The sequence below is a fragment of the Macrotis lagotis genome, chromosome X (assembly GCF_037893015.1).
Source record: "Macrotis lagotis isolate mMagLag1 chromosome X, bilby.v1.9.chrom.fasta, whole genome shotgun sequence".
NCBI lineage: Eukaryota > Metazoa > Chordata > Mammalia > Peramelemorphia > Peramelidae > Macrotis > Macrotis lagotis.
Genome location: NC_133666.1, coordinates 246,716,643 through 246,737,284, shown reverse-complemented (window position 1 = coordinate 246,737,284; position 20,642 = coordinate 246,716,643). Strand labels below are relative to the sequence as shown.

At 34.7% G+C, this 20,642-nt stretch overlaps 1 protein-coding gene across 2 annotated transcripts in view; it reads right to left on the bottom strand.

Annotated features, from left to right (window-relative positions):
- Window positions 1-20,642, bottom strand: part of IQGAP2 (IQ motif containing GTPase activating protein 2) — a 347,950-nt gene that overhangs the window by 21,479 nt on the left and 305,829 nt on the right. For both annotated transcript variants that reach the window (XM_074204624.1, XM_074204625.1), the window contains 3 exons: window positions 15,957-16,089; window positions 11,577-11,679; window positions 10,508-10,646 (listed from right to left, as the gene is read on the bottom strand). In XM_074204624.1, coding sequence (XP_074060725.1) covers window positions 10,508-10,646; window positions 11,577-11,679; window positions 15,957-16,089 — 375 coding nt within the window. The remainder of the gene's footprint in view (window positions 1-10,507; window positions 10,647-11,576; window positions 11,680-15,956; window positions 16,090-20,642) is intronic.

Sequence of the window (20,642 nt, the reverse complement as noted above, 5' to 3'; positions counted from 1 at the left end):
GTCATTGTCTTAAGCTTCAATTCTTTCAAATGTGTTTATATGGACAAACATGCAAATCTATCAAATGACAGCAGAAGCGACCAGTCTGTATAAAAACAAACACAAAATCTATTTAAAAGTGAATGCTTATTTATCATAAAGATTTATCCTACTTAGAAAAACATAGACAATTACATAAGAAATACATCTTACATTATAGGCTCAGCATTTACAGAAATTACTTTTATTTCTGAGAACTGTGAGAAATCATATAACAGGATCAAATTTGATTTTTAAAATTTTAGATTGTAAATCAGATATGAACACTAAGAAACAATAAAAATTTAGTATTTCTTTTTAGGAGAGAATGATCTCATCCTGGTTCTAAAAACATAAAATATAGGAGAGACTGGGAAAATGTCTGGGAATGTTTAGTACATAGTCCATTAAGAGACAAATGTAGGCGGGGGGGAAAGTGACACATGTAGGCAAAGATCTAATTGTAACCATGTGGGAGGCTGCCTGGATTTCTGCAGAAGCGGTTTTTTAGCCATTTAGGATACTTCTTCCTTCTCCAGTTTTCACCTTAATGTTAAGGAATAGTTTCAGATTATGATTTTTCCAAGTTAAAAAAAGAAAAAACAAAGGTAGATCTAGTTTAACAAACATTTATTAAGCAGACACTGTGCTCAGATTACTGTAGTAGGTAGGCATCAGGGTAGAGGAGAGAATACAAATAAGACATATTCTCTATCTTCTAGTCTTTTTGTAAAAGACACTAAGTATGCACTTCAAAGGATCTATAATATCATTACCATGGGTGAACGGTATAGGGATCATGAGGATGGTGGCAGGCATGGCCAGTAAAAGATCTGACTTACCAGTTTTCTAAGAGGCTAGATAATTTGAATTCCAAGTCTAGCAAACTATCTATTATACTTTGTTTTTAATAATCCATCCATATTTTCATCCTGCACAACTCTTGTCTGTGGTTTTCCATAAATCTTCTGTGGGAGCTCACCCAGCATGCTGGGGCCTTCTTCCAGAGAGTTTGACATTGCTTTGGATGCCAATGTAAGGCTGTTCATAAGTTATTCCTCTACCCCCCAATCTTGCTGCAAGACGGATCCATTTCCCTTTAATCTTGTCTGACTCTTTTTATGACTCCATTTGGCAAAGTTACTGGAGTAGTTGGCCATTTCCTTCTCCAGCTCATTTTATAGATGAGGAAACTGAGGCAACCAGGGCTAAGTGATCTCCTCTGGGTCATACTGGCTAGTAAGGATCTGAGGTCACATTTGAATTCAAGTCTTCCTGACTCCAGACCAACACTCTATCCTCTATATCATTTAGCTGCCACATCCATAGCTCCTTTCATTTTGCAAAGAAGGGGAGGGAGCACCCTCTCTTTTCTACTTCTCCCATGAGTTTCTTTACTGTAGCAGACTCATGATCACAATGATTGACCTTCAGGGGACCTGCAACTTAAGATTCTTTGAAACAAAAATTTTTGCTGCTCTTTTGTAGTTAGTCTGTATAGAGATAGTTGATTCAGAAATAATTTCTGCATGAGTAGCAAGTTGATTCCTGTACATGCACATATAATCAATTTCATTTTTAAAAATGGTATTGTGTGACTTAACTGTTGATTAACACTAGCAGGATGCTAGGGTTAAATACATGAAGTTTTGGGAGTCATATAAAGTACCATACAACTTCCCAACTATTTTTCCTTCTAACTTAAAAGAGTCTGCCAGAGATTACACTCTACTGGTGAAGGCTTCAAGAAGCCAGAGTTACCTCCAATACCACAATCAAAAATATGAATAGTAAAAGTGTAGAAGAAGTAAAATCTGCCCTGTTAGAGGAAGTACCCACACTTGCAGGAATGAAGATCCCTTGAAGAACTGAAACTATTGCATTAAGTTTAGAACTATCACTCTACTAGACACAACACTCTAATTTAAAGAGTTGTTATAGTAACTATATCCATGTGTGTAGAGAAGTGATTATTGATACTCATCATCAGTAGGACATTGCCTAAGTGGAATATACATGAAATTGCTTTGATTTGTCCCCATTTCTTAATGGTCCCCCCATTTAGCACAATTTTAAGAGTTAAAAGAGAACTTTGTTGTTACTACTGCTCATTTTCAATCATTTTGGGGACATGTCCAACCCTTTAGAGTTTTCTTGGCAAAGTACTGGAGTGGTTGGTAGAGACCCCCCCCACACACACATCTGTAATATTCACAGACTTTGATTCACCCCTTCCAACAAGGAATAGAGGCAGAAAAAACAGTTTAACAAAATTAACAAACACATCATTTGAATCTCACAGTGTGTGCAACGTGTTTCACACTGTGTCCCTCGTCTCTGTAAAGAACTGAGGAAAACACATATACAAAAATATTTATAGCAGCCCTTTTTTGTGGTAGCAAAGAATTGGAAACTGAGGAGATGCCCATCAATTGGGGAATGACTTGACAAATTGTGATAAATGAATAAAATAAAATACTATTGTGTTATAAGAAATAATGAGCAAACAGATTTCAGAAAAACTTGGAAAGACTTGCTTTGAATTAATGCTGAATGAAATGACCAGAATGAGAACATTATACCCAGTAATAGCAACCTAGTATGATAATCAACTAAGATAAACTTAGCTCTTCTCAATAATGCAATAATCCAAGATAATTCTGAAAGACTTATGATGAAAAAAAAATGCTATTTATCTCCAGGGAAAGAACAATGGAGTCTGAATACAGATCAGCATACTATTTTCACTTTTTTTTGTTTTTTTTCTTTCTTGTAGTTTTTCCCTTTTCTTCCAATTCTTCTTTCACAACATGACCTATGTGGAAATATGTTTAACCTATATCAGATTGCTTGCTGTCTTGGAGAAGGGGAGGAAACAGAGGAAAAGAAAATATTTCTAACTCAAAATCTTATAAAAACAAATGTTAAAAAACTATCTTTACATGTAATTGGAAAATAAAATATTATTAATTGGGGAAAAGAATAAAGAGAAATATATTTTCTTATTTTATCCTTTGGACTAAGTTTGTCATATTTTATCAAATGATTTTTCGAGTGTTGACTTTATATAAGGCACTGTATTGGCTACAAAGATAATGCCATTCTTACCCTGATGGGAGTTTATAAATAAAGGTAGGGTGCAGTGCAACTAGTATGGAATTTCTCAACTCAAAAAATAACGAATAGAAGTTTGATGTTAACTTGGCAGGAGGTCTCTAGAGGAATGTTCCAGAGATACATGATTGACCTTGAACTGCTTAACATTTCTACCAATACCTTGTATAAAGGAAGAGAAAATATACTCGATAGCAGAATCAGGCTTCATAAAAGATCTTGACTGAATGGGCTGAATCTAATAAGATGAAATTCATCATGGAAAAATGTAAAGCCTGACCTCATTGCTCAACTGAAACTGCTGTCTCCAAGTGATCAATGAACTCTTAATTGATAAATCTGGTCTTTGCTCAACCCTCTTCCTTTTTGACCATTCTGTAGCATATAACATTTTGGTTCCCTTTTCTCCCTTGGATACTCCTTCCTCTTGTGTTTTTGTGCCACCTCTGTCTCCTCAATCTCCTCTAAGGGAAGAATGACCTTCTCAGCATCTTCATTCTTTCTTTCTTCCTTTTCTTTGGTCATCTGAGAAAGATATTCATACTCCTTCTTAAGGACAACCCTACTTGAGCTTTGCCTTTGATCCTTTCTTTCCTTTAGACACTCCCTATGGACTTTGGCTACAGAAGTCAAATCCTTTTTTTTAACCCTAATCTCTTTCCATGAAATTGTAATTTTATGTCCCCAATTCTTTAAAAAAAAAAGAAAGAAAAAAAGAAAGCCTCCCTATTACTCCATTTCTCTCCTCTTTTTCTGTTGTTTTGGAGAAAAAGGATGTGATAACTATTCTATTTCCCCACTACCAATTCTCTTCTCAATTCCTTATAATCAATCCATTTCCAATGTTTACTACTCTACTGAAGCTGTTCTCTGAAATGCCACAAGAACTTTCTAATTCCCATACGTAATGTGACCTTTCTGCAGTCCTCATCCTCCTTAATTTCTCTACCTTCTTTTGACATTGCTGAACATACTCCCCTTTTCCTCACTTGGCTCTGGAGAAACTTTTAAGTGTGGTGTTGTGGTATTATGGACAGAGAGGTGGAGTTAGGAATCAGGAAGACCTGAATTTAAATCCTCCTCAGATACTCATTAGTTGTATGACTAGGCAAGTCACTCAATCTCTTTCTCAGTCTCATTTTCTTCATCTATAAAATCAGCATAACGGTATGTATTTTATATTTTATAAAATATTTTATTTTTATTTTATAAAGCTGTTGGATGATCAAATAAAATAAAGTATGTCAAGTACTTTGCAAACTTAAAGTGCCATGCAAATGTTACTTAGTATTATAATCTTTTGGCTGTTCTTCAGACCTACTAGAGGTTCCAAAAGGACATATATTCACATCTCACCAGCATCTCAAATGCAAAGAGAAACTTGTTATCTTCCTTATCCAAATAAGTTCTTTGTTGGATTTCCATCTGTAGCACTACCATATAACCAGACTCAGAATCACGGATATAGAGATGTAAAGGACATTTTACTGATGGAAAAAACTGAGGCCCAGGAAAGTTAAATAGTTTCCCCAAGGCAACAGGTGACTGCTATGCTGGTAGACTGTGGTTTGTTCTCCTTTACTTCTCATAACCAATTTCTTATAAGGTCTTATCAAATCTATTACCAATATTATCTTTCCCATCTAGCTTTTCTTTTATAATCCCACAGCCACCAACATAGTATAAAATCTCATCATCTGTCTAAACAGTGGAAAGATAACTGAACTTGGAGTCATAGGACTGGGCTCAAAGCTTTTCTGATAACCACATGACCTGGGATAAGTCATTTAATATTTTTAGGCCTCAGTTTCCTCCTCTGTAAAATAAGGGGATTGACCTACATGACCTTGGAGGTCACTTATACGAATCCCCGTAACGATTTCAAGTTTTCTTACTTCTCTTTGCTTTTTCCAAGTCATTATTCTGGTTGCTGTCAGAATAATCTTTCTTATGAATCTATCTGGTTCCTGTTTATTGACTAAAGGTAGAACTCCCTTGTCTGGCATTCAAGGCCCTCTCCACAAGGTGGGACCATCTGACCAGTTCAGATTGTTTTCATATAATCCCAATCCACACACAATAGTCAGCTATATTATGATAAGGTTTTGAGCTGCTGCATTTGAGCAAATTGTCTTCTATGCCTGGAATGCCTTCCTACTTCTATCTTTGTCCATTAATCCCCTACCCTCCTATGTATTTTATGTCATCTATGAAGCTTTCTTTAATGTTCTCAGTTAATTAACAACTTTTCCCCTTCCTCAGAGCTAGGCCAATACTGTTTATTTGAGTCACCAGGTATTTTTTAGGACTTTGTATATAGTAGATGCATATTAAATGTCTGTCCTTTTTTTTTTAAAGTCTCCTTTACTGAACTCTGCATTCCTACTGAAGGCAGAAAACATCAGGGTCTTGTACACAATAACTATGGAAATGTTTTGACATTTTTTGAGAATCCAAGATGTCACAGCCATGGAAATATGAACATGGGTCTTCAGCTGCTACTTTGGTTTTGTATGAATGTACTCTGCCCAAAAAGAACTCATGTCCCCCCTCTCCACCCCTCCCCTCCAAAATCATGAAACTAGCAGACTACATGATCTGGACTGTGTGACAAAGGAAAAATGCTTAAGGCATGATGACATTTGGGAACATTCAGACATCTAAGGATGACTCACAGCCACAAACTCCTTTTGTTCTTTTCATTCAAATATGTGAGAGTCATTCTCACAAGGCTTGGACAAGTTGTTTTGCAGGATGGCCTAAGCTGCCCAAGACCCTGGATGTTGTATTGCTTGACAGTTTGGGAAGAGAGGAAGTGATTTTTAGATCAGGGGCAGTATGATGGAATTTTCCACTAGATTAGAGAATTATTTTTAAGCAAGGTCCTGGGAAAGAAAACACTATAAGGAAGGAGACTAGGTCATTTAACCTAGCAAAAGTAAAGACCATTAGAAGAATGTATTTTTTTAAAAAAATTATCAAGTTATATGTTTAATATTTAATGATTTTGCTGGTCTATCAATAAAAAGGTGAATGATATATTCAAGTTTTTAAAGAGTGAGGTCTGAGAAAGTGTCTTCTGCTCAGGTCTTTGGGTCTACAAATCACTAAGTCCAACCTAGTACATAATCTAGATTTAAGAGCCAGTGTTGGTTTGGACTCTAGTTAGAATGTGGTAATTTATTCAGTTTTTAAGGGGTTAAGATGATTCACAGAATGTTACAGATTGGTAGTAACCAAAATCATGTATCATAACTCCATTTCTCTCTTTACACATATTAAAAAAAACCAAAAAAAAAATAGGAAATCAGAAATGTTAAGTTCTTTGCCCAAAGCCATACAACTCCTCAAGTAGACTATTTCTGTATCTTAACTGACCATAAAAGTAAGAAAGCTTGCCTTCTTTATTGATGGGAATGTGAGATGAGATAATGAAACCTGGGGTGGCAGAATTTAAAAGATGGAAGGGATCAATCTAATGAATGGGTTCTAGCTGGAGAACAAGCTCTTCTTTATTCAATGAAAACAGCTAAACCCCTCTCCTGTGGAGATATCCTGGAGACATCAGATATAAGCTGAGGATTTGGACAAGGTAGTAGGAGAAAAAATTCATTGACCTATGGTCACTGTGACCTGGAACAAACCTTTTTCTTTTCTTTGTAGAACCTGTTTCCTTTATATGTAAAATGAGAAGGTTTAACTGGTGAGTTCTAATTCCTTTCCACTTTGAAATTCTGTTGCTATTGAATCAGCAAAATAGTTAATGGTTCAAACTGAAATTCCCTATTGATACTTTGAATACACAGAAAAGAAATGTGATAATATCCTTGAATTTCAGAACTTAAAGTAAACTCAGAGATTGTCACCTCCAATTTTCTCATTTTATAGAATGCAAGGGAAGCTGAATTAGTGATTCAAGATCTTATGGACAGAGAGGAGTAATAAACAGAGTAAATTTCTTTTATTTTTTAATTGGTGGCCACCATACCCTTTTGTTGACTAAATCTTCATTTTGGCTTTGACATATGTACTATTATCAGTGATGGCATAATCAAGTACTTTGTAATAATTTTCTTTTGTTTTCTTTTTTTTTTTCAAGGCAATGGGGTTAAGTGGCTTGCCCAAGGCCACACAGCTAGGTAATTATTAAGTGTCTAATGTTGGATTTGAACTCAGATACTCCTGACTCCAGGGCCAGTGCTCTATCCACTGTGTCACCTAGCCACCCCATGTAATAATTTTCAAAGAGCAACTAGTTGACATCAAGGAGAGACCACTAGGCCTGAAGTCAGGAAGACTCCTTTTCCTGAATTCAGATATGACCTTGAACAATTATTAGCTGCATGACCTGTCACTTAATCTCATTTGTCTCGTTTTCTTCATCTGTAAAATAAACTGGACAAAATGTCAAATGACTCCACTATCCTTGCCAAGAAAATCCCAAATGAAGTCATGAAGAATTGGACATAATTGAGCAATAACAAGTCAAAAATAATTTTCATTGTTTGCTCCAGGATTTATAGTAGTTGCTAAATTATGAATTAGGTAAAAATGAGCCCCATTACTTGGAGATAAGAAGCAATGTGATGTAGAGGATAGAAAGCTCATCTTGGGGTTTATGGAGAACTGAACTGGAGCCATATAGAGATAGAGAGAGAGAGAGAGAGAGAGAGAGAGAGAGAGATAGAGAGATATAGATATATAGTTTATTTGACCCTGAGCAGGTCATCTAACTCTTTGATGCCCTAGGCAACCCTTGTTAAGATTACAAATTACAGAGCAGGAACTGACAAGTATCAGTGGAGGAAATTTTCCTTTGTGTTTTTTTTTTACATGTCAGTTGTTCTTTGGAAAAAATAAATCACTTGGAACAAAGAAGGAAAATAATGTCGTCAAGGAAACATATGATTGAAAATGAAGATGGGCTGGTATTGTAGCAAGAGAGAGAGAGAAATAGTGGGTATCCTTGCATTTTCAAGAGACAGAGATGTGAGTATCCTTGAAGAGTCAAGAGAAAGTGATGAAGGCCACCACCTTTGAAGAACTTATGGGTGGAAAGGGATAGGCAGGGCTGGTAAAGATGGAGGCAACATGCACATCAATAAGATCACTCATCTATTAGGATTCTTCTAGTAGAAATCACATTTTACTCTGACAACTTAGTTGAATAGTCTCATAATTAAAAGTATAAAACTATCATAGGCTTAATGTTACAGTGTTAAAATAAATACATAAATCCTGCTCAAGAACAGCAGAGAAATCTATGAGGGAGGTATTTGTTATTTCATTGATGTCTAGTCTTTTGCTGATATTGTATACTTCTCTCCATTACACCCTCCCTTGTAACCATGGAAAATAGTAAGCAAAATTGATCAACAGAGAGATCCCATCTGACTCTGTGTGTGTGTGTGTGTGTGTGTGTGTGTGTGTGTGTACACAAGCAATTAAAATCCTGTAGTTTCCTACCTTTCTGCCAAGAGGAGGAAAATAAATTTCACAAACCAACCACTGATCATTATAATTAATGGCTCAATTGCCTAGACAGCTAGGTGGCACAGAGTATAAAATTTTAGATATGGAGTCAAAAACTCAGGTTCAAATCCAGTCTGATGTCACTAATTACCAGAACAACTTGTTTAGTCCCTCTTTATCTGAGCTTTCTCATCTGTAAAATGAGGATAAAAATAGTACCTACTTCCCAAGATTTTTGTGGGGTAAAATAACATAAATGTTTTGCAAACCTTATTTCATCATATTATATGACTACTAGGCATTATTTTTGTTAATTTAGTATTGTTTTTAATTCACATTATTGCAGTCATTGTGAATATTATTACCTTGAGATCATGCTATAGTTTCCATTAAATGAGTTTAGGATCATAGGATTTAGGGAACAATTGAACTCATCTACTCTACTGAACTAATTTTTATGGGTGAGAAAATATGAAGCCCTGAAAGGTGGTTAATTATCAAGGTAGTTCCCTGTTGAATTCAGGAAGATAAAGGAAGGATTATTTGCCTATAGGATGCACTTAAGTATACATATAGTCAGGTATCTTATATCCTACACTCACTTTGTTGAAAAGAAGGATTGTGGCAAAGTGGATAGAGCACCTGCCCTGGAGTCAGGAGTACCTGAGTTCAAATCCGGGTCTCAGACACTTAATAATTACCTAGCTGTGTGGCCTTGGGCAAGCAACTTAACCCCATTTGCCTTGCAAAAACCTAAAACACACACACACACACACACATGAAAAGAAGGATTGCTACTCAAGACTATTAACACTAGGAAAGAGAGTTTATAAAGAAGGACTCTGAAATTATGAAATGCCAAGTTAAAATCAGGCCTGTCTTCACCCCATGGAATACAAACATTTTGAGAGCAACACATTTTTTGTAATCCTACCCTCAGTCACTGTAGAAAAAGGACTCAAAAGAGGTTTTCTGCCTTTGTGAAGTTTCAACCCGTAATACAAGTTATCCAGTAAATTAAAATAGCTTTGTGTTAAAGCAAAAGCAGGTCACTTGTTCATATTATAAACAAGCTTAAAAAACCCAAACACAGTAATTTTAGCTTAAAAATATGAATTAGTGAATTGATTAGACTGATTCTAATCTGGCATAGATAAATAGAAAGACAACTATAATTTAGCTATCATGTAATTCAAGATTTAGAAATTTAAAGCAGTATTTAATATGTATGTAGAAATACTATTGGATGACTAATATGGAAATATGGTTAATATAATTATACATGTAGAGAAAATATGAAACTCAAGTTTACAAAACTATGAATGTTGAAAACTTTCTGCACATAACTGAAAAATAGAATAAAATGACACTCTAAAAAAAGAGGTACAATATGTTGGATTGGAAACTGTTTTCCAACTTGAATATTTCAAGTTAAATGTGTCCCACAAGATTATCCAAATGGAAAAATAAAAAAAAATCTAATCTGCACTAGTGTAAAGATGATGACATCATGTAATTTATCTGACTGTCTACATTATTAATTTATGTAAGAGATCAAATTTATGTTCTTACAACTTCCTCACCAATCTTATTTCCAGAGATGTTTTCCTGTGAACATGAAATGACTCCCAAGGGGCAAAGCAATCATTTTTCTCCTTATGGAAAAGGGATAAAGTTATGAGAAATATTAAAGGCAAAAAAAGGCTTTGTTAAACTGTTATTCCTAAAAATTCGGTATTTGGCTAAGCAACTGATATATGAAGACCATGTATTTTTAAATACTCAGATTTTCCTTGGAATTTAGTCATGAGTCTCATAAGTTAAATTCACATGTAATAGGGGGAATTACATATCTTTATCTATATCTATATACAGACACATAGATCAAACACAAAACACTTACATTATCATGAGACTTTTGAGATCTAGATCTTCTCCTTTTAAATCATACACTCTAGTCAGTGAAAGTGAAATTTCAGTCTTCAAGAGCTGATTTACTGTATTTTCCTTATTAGGGTCACTGGGACTAATAGTTCCTTCCCCTGTAAGAAAAACAAAGATTTATTGACCTAGCTCACTTATTTATTACAATAGCATGATTACAAACAAGATGTTTGTATTCTATGGGGCAATGCATATGAAAAAGGACTTCTGTAAAAGATAAACTCCTATCCAATTACTGAGAAAGTGCTTGTATAAACTATTTTCTCATATTTGTCTCAAAATGCTTCACTTAGTGTCATTTTATCTCTGCACTATTATTTTAAAAAACTCAACAAAACCAGTTTAACAAGAAAATGCCAAAATATCTCTATGAAAATACTTATCTAAAAATCTGATTCTTAATGGCTGAGATAAGAGACAATTCAACACCTTTTGGGATGTCTATGTGTGTGAATTATCAGGTAACAAATAGTGTAATACCTAGAACACCAATTCAAAAAATAGTGGGTCTGAATAGGGTTTCCCTATTGTGAATATTAAAAAATTTAATGCTATATCCTTTCTGCTATTAGCTTGGTCTGTAACAGGACATCAAACCAGAAGATGAGTGAGTAACACTTAATAGTACTGTCAAGCCAGACTAGCCAAAGCATCAAAACACTTTGAAGGAGAAAGGAGAGAGCACAACTCAAGTCAAACCATCACTACTCCCTTGACCATCATTCTCCCTCAGACCTGATGGAGATAGCCTAGAACCCTTATAAACATTTGGAATAGCAAAACGTATAGTCCAGTCTCAAATATTTTAATATCATAAACTAATGTGAGTTTATCAGTGGAAATGATACTAAGGAAGAAGCATTATTATGTGCTTTATTGGTGTCTTCTAACTACTTTGGAATCTTTCCATCTGACTTGTGATTGAAATCTTCCATATGATTTGACTTCCATATGTGAGGTCCTTGAAAGCAAATCAAGTGCTTAATAAATTCTTCATTCATTCATGACCAATTTTAAAAAAATCTTACCAAGAAAAGATTCCACATCAGGGACTTCTCCTAGACCTTCTAACAACTCATTCAATTGGTCTTCTTTTTCAGAAGCAATTGCATCTTGGTGCTCTAATAGTAGCTTAATATTAAAAAAAATAAGACAAAAGTCACAAGTTAATTCTCAACCTGTCACTCAATAGTCCTTTTCCTAGTTCTTTTTTTGACTTGCTTCTTCTGTTAAATGTAGCTAAGATCTTGAAAGTGAAATTGGCATTCAAGGGATGTGAGGGTTAAGAAACGCTTCTTTCTCTTAGCTTATAGGGAAGCAGTAAAAATAAGTAGCAGGATATAGGAATGTATGGTGTTGCTATCAGATCTTATTTAAGTATTTCAACTCATAAAATTTCCAGATCTAGTCTTGCTACCAACCTTTACAGAACAGATTTTCCATTTTTTAAAAGTTTGTGAATCAAGTAACTGAATGAAGTTTTTCTTGATCAGGAAGAAGTCAAAACATATAATATATACAAAACACAAAACACATTATCATGAGAGTTTTGAGATCTAGGTCTTCTCCTTTGAAATCATACACTCTAGTCAGTGAAAGTGAAATTTCAGTCTTATACTTACAAAAATATAATATAATATAATATAATATAATATAATATAATATAATATAATATACACACATATATATGTATATACATATATGTATGTGTGTATATATATATGTGTGTGTGTATATATATATATATATATATATATATATATATATATATAATGATATGAGTTGAATGAAGGGTATACTATTGAGGTACTAAGAAATTCAGACACTGGGCAAAGGACCCTTGATCAATTCCTGTTGGTAATGCAGCTTCAATTTCTGCTATAAATTAAGAATTGATTAGACTTGAATACTTCTACAACATCTTTATGTTGCATTTTGAGAGCAATTATTTGTCTTTAGGATTCATGTAAACATGCATACAGTGAGAATTTTATGTACTATCCCTGCTGTGCTGAAGAGTCAGTGTCTGGGACAATGCCTGGTGTGTGTGTGTGTGTATAAAATAGATGCTTAAAAATGCTTGGTGATTGATTGATCCTAGCCCCTAACATGATAATAATAGATAGTTAGAATAACAAGAAAAAATTTCAGACTATAGAATTTTTTTATCTTATTAAAAAAGTAGCCATAGGAGTATTTGAATACTAGAGTAATAGAATATAGACATAACTATAACTATAATATCTTATAGTCTGACAAATCAGGTAGGAAATGTTAGAAAAGTATCTTTGGAGGGGGAAGGATATCTATTTTAAAGGTATATTAACTTCTCAAAGACCAGATAGTAAAATGAATTCAATGAACCATGATTCAGGAATGTCTCTATTTCTCTGCTTTCTTATCTAAAAGAGATCATTTGTATGACTCCTTCTAAACCATACTTTCTTTTTAATTTCTGCTTCCAGCTTACCACACAATGGAATCCAAGTCAGTTCCTAAATATGCTTCACATGATTTTGCTTCTATACCAAATTCCCATTAAGAAGTAATAGGGAGGCAGCTAGGTGACACATTGGATAGAGCACCAGTCCTAGAGGTAGGAGGACCTGAGTTCAAATCAGGCCTCAGACACTTAATAATTACCTTGCTGTGTGACCTTGGGCAAGTCACTTAACCACTGCCTTGCCTCAAAAAAAGAAGTAACAGGAATAATATTTCAAGAGAGAAACAGTTTACCATTTTTTATCAGGCCATATATATGGATTTTAAAAATTAAAGATTGTTTGAACTTGTATTTTTTTTTCTGAAACAGTCTCTCATTGCATTCTGGGAGAAAGGGATAATTTGATTGAGAATGCATTTCAACATTCATATAGTGAAAATTTCATATTCTACACTCACAATGCTGAAGAGTCAATTCCCAATACAATGCTCAATAATGTATTTACTGTACAATTGCATAAGATGTACAGTTTCTCATATTTTGAAAGGATATCCCTTTTATTTGGAGAATCACCAATCTCAAGAATTGGAAGGGAGCTCCGAGGCAATGCCTGTGAAACTCTCCTTGAAAACCTCCAGTGTCTCTATTGTTTATAGGATCAAATTCAAACCCTTTAGCCTGGCATTCAAAGTCTTCCAGAAGTGAGCTTCAGTCATTTTCCCTTTGTTTCCCCCACCTCCCCTTTACAATTGTACTTTCTAGGTATATTGGATTACTAGCTACTCCTATAACTCAACATGCCAACTGCTTTTATAAATTTGCATGTTATTCCCCCATGTTCTCTCTCTGATGGTCAGAAATCTCATCTTCTTTCAAGATTCAACTTGCTTAAATGATATCCTCCTTTAAGAAGTCTATTTTAATCTGTGTCCTCTCCTATCCCTTTTTCTATCATTTGTTAGGCAGCTAAGTGATTAGAGTAGATAGAAGAACCTTGGACTTGGAGTCAGGAAAGCCTTGGACTCTTCCTAGGCAGGTGACATTAGGCAAATCACTTAATTATTGTTTGCTTCACTTTCTTCAACTATCAAATGGGAGCAACAATATCATCTACCACACAGGATTGTTGTGAGAATCAAATGAAATATTTGTAAAGAGCCTGGCAAAGTGCCTGGCACATAGTAAGAACTAACAAATCCTTCCTTTCCTTTTTTCCTCCTTTCTCCACTTCTTTCCTTCCTTCCTTCCCTCCTTTTCTCAGTCCTCCCTTCCTTCTTGTCTTCCTTTCCTCCTTTTGTCTCTTTTCTTCTCTATTTATTTCCTTTCTTCCTTCCCTCCCTCCCTTCCTTCCTCCTTCTAGGAGAGAATGCAATTTCCTTGAGGACAAGTTTTATTTGTTTTTGTCTTTGTACCTTGAGGACAAGTCCTTATTAGTTTCAGTCTTTGTAATTTTAGTGTTTGGAATAGAGTTGGTGTTTTATAAATTGTTGTTATATTAGGTTTATGGCTACTTCCCTCATCATCATACAGCCACTGTGTCAAACTGTTCTTAGTGAAATAAGCTAACTAGACCCTGCCCTGCATGAATTGGTCCTCTTCTTGTCTACAAATTTTTCTTTTAAGCAATTTTACACTCTACACACCATTTGATTTTAGCGAAACTTTTAGAAGAGAAAGCAAATCCTTTTTTATCAGATTTATGCTCCCCACTTTTTCAATTAGTTGCATAATGCTGTAGCAATGAAACATGAAAGGGACATCTGAAAAAGCATTTAGGGCCCCAAAGGGACTCCTAATTTGTTGGATGTAACTATAGATGATTTGGTGGAGAAAGGGATGGGAGGTATTCTTCTACCGACCAAAATTTTAAAATAATAATGAGAATATCACTTAATTTCCTTATGATCTCTTTGGAAGACAGAATGTCATCTAACCTCTAAACCATATGCTTTAGTTCATTAAAATTTATCAAGAAAAGATAAAATGGATCAACTGTGTCTCTTTCTTGTAGATATCACTCAAACTTCACTGATGGGAAGGTGAGAATACAGCTGTACACAATGTCATCTCATGATTACCTATGGATTTTAGATTACTTTTGCTATACTTAACTCTCAATACAAAGGGTAGGCCCCTTCTGAATGCCAGAAAAAATTTGGGAGAAGGTTCTCTTTAGGAAAATAAAAATGCTTAGTAAATAAAGATGGCTTTATTTTATTTTTCAAAAAAAATCCATCTTTCAGTATCTTAAAAAAATTTCAAAGGGATCACTTTCTCCTATTTTTAAAATTATGTAAAGGGGAAATTAGTTGTGTCCTCCCATCATAGTTCTTTACAAGTATTTATTTATAATGATGACATTTATATATAAAGCAGATGTCACCCAAAAGTTACATGTACAAGTGAAAGACAAAGACAAGAGAAGATCCCATGTAGGCTTTCAGTAATAAGGATAGGATGATGCCTCTACCCCTACCTCTTAAATGGAGGAAAACTCTTACCAACTGGGGAGACAATGACAAAGTCTAGAGAGCATTTCTCAGGGGAGAGAGGTCAGAGTGGGTTAAAAGGTTGATCTGGCTTCTTGTCATAGGGATTTAAAAGGTATTGCAATAGAGCAAGGAGAGAGTTTCTTCCTTAAGTTCCACATTCATAACCTTAAGTAGTCAGTATAAAAATATTAGAAGCTAAACTTTATTATTCAGGAAATGAAATATTATAAAAGAATAAGAGTAGGAAGGCTTATGGTCAAGAAGTTTGGGGAATAAATATAATTTGACATAGGGTTTTGTATGAATAAACCCCAAGCTTCTGTTAAAATAACCATCTTTCCTCTAAAACATACCCTTCCAAAAAACAAACAAGCAACCCCCTACCCCCCCCTTAAAAACTAAGAATAGCTGAAAAAAATACATTGATGGTCCTGTCTCAGTTTTTCATGCCAAACTACTCTCTTTCTACTTACGGAATGAGTGTTGATGATTTCTTCTATTGATATGTATATGATAGGTTTGCTGACTGTCACCATGTCTGTATATTCATCAATATTAAACTTGTCTTCAGGCTCAGGGACATTACATGCTTCCTGGAAAAAGTTTCTAACAAAGAAGAAAAGACAAGTAAAGAAAACTCAAAAATTAACTAGGGGAACAGTTTCATCAAAATAATGTTAAGAGAATGTGCTCCTTGGAAAGGCAGGAAATCTTGCCTTATCTCCCTCATGAGGGAATTTCTATTAGAACCTGTTATTTATTATTCACATTTGTTGACATTTTAGCATCATATATAATATAGACATTTAGATCTCTGGGGCTCTCTCTGCTGGAGAGTAGCTAAAGAGGTGGTGGCTCCTTTATTGTTCCTTTGCTCCAAACAAAAACAAACAATAATAAAGGTCTTTCTGAGAAGGTCAAAGTATATCAGGGTCTATTTAATCAAGAACTCATTCCCCCAAATGAAAGAAAGGATAGGAAAAAGCAAGATTCAGGTTTAATTTGTTAAAATGTTTCCAGATATTGAAGTCAAATGTCTAAAGGAATCTTTTACCAGAAAAGTCATGGAATGCTTGTCTTTCAAAAGAAACATATATTATTTGACATTAAAAAGTAGTTAAAAATAATGCAACTTGATAAGTATGCTTCATATTTAAAACTCATGTTAAGTGTCTTAAAAAGATAACTGCTGAGATGCTGAGGACCTCAGACAAAATAATTGATACCATACCTTCTATCCTAAAATTTTGGTTGGACAAATAAATAGAAACCAGTATGTGATGAAACTATTCTTGCTAACTATATACATTGTTACTGGTATTATAATATAACATATAAAATTACCCATCATTGTAGTACACCTTTAATTCAAAATCAAAGATGGGGATGGATTAAGCAGTGCCACAAATACAAAATACAGATATCACAGAAATCAATTAGCATCTGGAAAAGAGAGGCCAGGCTAACAAAAGGGATGCATACTGGACTACATAACAATCCAATTTTCAAATCTTTGATTCAATCCTTAGTGGTCCTTTGTTTCTAGCAGATCTAGAAATGAATTTTGCCTATGATATCTTCAAGCTTGTGTGATCATAGCCAAGTCACTTGACCCTTGTGAGTCTCAGCACATTATCTAAGGTAAAATGAAGGACACGTTGTGATCTTCAGTGAAGGGAGTTAAATCACAGATCCTTTAAGTACAATTTTAGCCCACAAAGACTAAATCCTGGACCGTTCCTGTAAGCTAGACCTGAGGGTGGCAGCCAGACTTATGTTTTGCAAAGTCTAAGAAGCAACCTTATGAAGGGACCCCTGGCCTAAAGACTATTTTCCTAGCATTCTGATGATTTAACAAGAGGCATTTTGGAAGCATCAGACAAATCATGATGTAAATATGGTTAGCATATCTCCCCTTAAGTGTATCATGTCATCACAGAATAATACATTTAGAGCTGGAAGAGCCTGTGCTAGTCCTTAAGCTATCCTTCCTCCTTTCACACCTGAGAAAGTTGAGACAGAGATTAAATGATTTACCTCAGCTTGTACAGTTAGTATGTGTTTGAGGTTTAGATTTCCTGACTTCAAGTCTAAAGTGTCAACTCTTAATCTATTGGTCATTTTTAAAAAAAATTTCTAAGGTCTTTGGTTAATATGAACATAGAACTTGATTCAGCATTAACAATCATCAGAACTATAATTGACACAGGTATTTCTGGGTCCAACAATTTGTTCCAGACTCCTGGAATAACTGAGGACTCTTACATGTGTCCTGCTCTGCTCTATATAATCTTATCAATAGAAAGTAACCTACTAAAACTATTCTGCCATACTGTGAAGAGTTTGTTATGACTGAAATGACTAAAAAAAACAAACAACTGAACAGAATGTTCTAGCCCACAAATCCCTGCACTTAACATTCTGAAGGATCAGTACTAAGGGCATGAATTTTTAGTATATACAACAAATTAGATTTTCCCAGGCCATCAAGTCAAACCAGATTGTTTCCTACAATTGTTACCTGCAGATGAGACAGGTTACTCCTGAGTAGGAAAGTGTACTTTAAAAAGAGAAATACTTTACCCCATTATTATTGTAAAGAGAGAAGTATGAACTTCTGAAATCTTCTCAGTAAAGACAAACCCATGTTGATATCAGAAAGATTATTTCACTTAGTGTTTTCCAGGAAAACAAAACAAAACTCAGTTGTGAATGATTTAGTATAAATGTCTGGCCAAAATCACATTCCCAATTAAGACATTTAATGCAATCCCAAGTGAGAGAATATGAAACCAAATCATTGAGCAAAGATATTACAATATTGTAATAATAAATTCAAATGGATTTTTTCTACTTTTCTATTTGGCTAAAAATCTGATCTATGGCCTAATACTTGGTTAAAGATCAAGACTTAGAAGTATTTTGCTTTCTATTGAATTAGTTACTAAAAGGTTATTTGATTTTAACAGACTATGACTTGGAATAGTAAGGAGACATGCAAAGGAATCATCATTATAACCTATTTTTAAAACACAATCCCGCCCCAACAAATATGTTTTTATTTAAATTCCATTGGCAGTCCTTAAGGGTCAGAGGCACTGAAAAAAACATAGATGGGTGAAGCACAGATCTTGTGTGAAGCATAATAAAAAATAAGTGGAAAGTGTAGACAAATAATTGTAATTCTAGGTAGGTAGATTGTAATGTGGGGATTGAAAAGTCCAGAAAGTTGTGTCAAGAAATTTGAGAGGTTATTTTTTTCTGGAAATTTCAGGGAAGTCTTCATGAAGAAGATGGTATCCTGGGTTGAGCTTAAAGTAAGGAAAGAATGACATTGACAAAGATAGGGACACAGGAGGAAATAGGGTATGGATAGTAGTCTAGTTTGGTTTGAAATTTCTAAAGAATTTCTAGACAAGGCTAGAATGGAAGGAAATGAGCATTTATGTACTAGATACTACGTTAAGTACTTTAAAAATATTATCTCATTTGATCCTCACAACAGTCTTGGAAAGTTAGTGCTATTATTATTCCCATTAAACAGCTATGAGAGTTGAGGCAGACTTGTCCAGTATCACCCAACTAGTAACTAGCTGAGGATATATTTAAACTCAATTTTTTTTCTGATTCTAAATTCAGTGTTCAAGCTCCTCATCACTTAGTTAGTGGCCTCTAAAATGATAATGACAGGTAAGAACTAGATTGGGAAAGATCTTGAATGCCAGAATAGAGTATATATGTTTATTTGGCAGTCAATAGAGAGGTCTTTAAAAACAGAAGTGACATGGTCACCTTTGGGAAGATAATTCACACAGTGGTATGAAGGATAGATTTAAAGGGGGATGAATTAGGGGCAAGAAGACCTTTTATAGTAGTCTAGTCAAGAATTTATAATGGATTGAACTAAGTAATTTCATTGGGAAGAAGCTGATAGAATGAAGAGAATGAAAAAGCATCAAAGTAGAATCTATAGAATTTGGCAAGAAGATATATGAGGTGAAGAAAAAGTCAAAGATGTCTCTAAAACTACAATTCTGAGTTCTTAGTGGTGCCATTAGTAGAAATAAAAAACTTAGGGGGACATTAAGGAGGAAATGAACTCAATCACCAGTTTTTTATCCATTCCATTCTCTACTCAGCTATCAAAGTAATCTTTCTCCAGTGTAGTTCTGACCATGTTACCTCCTTGCTAAATGAGTTCCAGTCATGCCTGACTAGATCAAATATAAATGATCAAATATGAAGTCCTCTGCTTACCACATAATATTTGTTATAACCCGACCCATCCTACTTTTTCAGTTCTCCCTCTACTTCATTCCACTCACTTCAAGATCCAAGCATAGAGGTTTATTTTCAGTTCCTTGAACACTATACTCTATATCTTATCCATATACCTTGCTACTGACGGCTCCTCCTAGCCAGAAAATTTCTTTTTCTGATGTCTGCCTCAGTCTCCCTGGCCTTCCAAATCCCACCTTCTGTAGGAGTTTCTTCAGTCTCTCCAGCTCCTTATATCTTACCCTCTGAACTTACTTTCTATTCATATCATGACTTTTGTACATAACTTTATTTACATGTTGTTTTCCCCATTAGAATATAAGCTCCTTGAGACTGTTTTTGTCTTTCATTGTATAGTCAGACTTTAACACAGTTTCTACCACATATTAAGATTAATGCATCATTCTCAGGTTCTAATAAGGGATACATAGGAAGATCTGTACTTGTCCATTGGTTATCTGGGACTGGAGCTCTGGGAAGAATTTGGGAAATATAAATTTGAGAAGTAATACCCAAAGTCCTGGGAATGGATGAGATCACAGAGAAGAGAAGGGCACCAGGAACAGATCTATCATGAAGAATATAAGGAACCAATAAGAGACACAAAAGAAAGAGACGTGGGTAGGAAAAGAACTATGAAAACAGTCTTGGGAAAATAAATATCAAGGAAGAGGTTGTGACCAGGTAATGCATCAGAGGTCAAGGACAGAATAAAAATACTATGGAATTAGTGACAACATAGGACAACATTTGTGTCTTTGCAGGGAAGGAAAAAAACCAGACTGACTGAAAAGAATAGGTAGTGAGCTAGAGGTAGTGAAAATAACTACCCATTGTTAGCCATAGGTAAGATGGTACCCAAGGCAAATGGGAGCAATGTT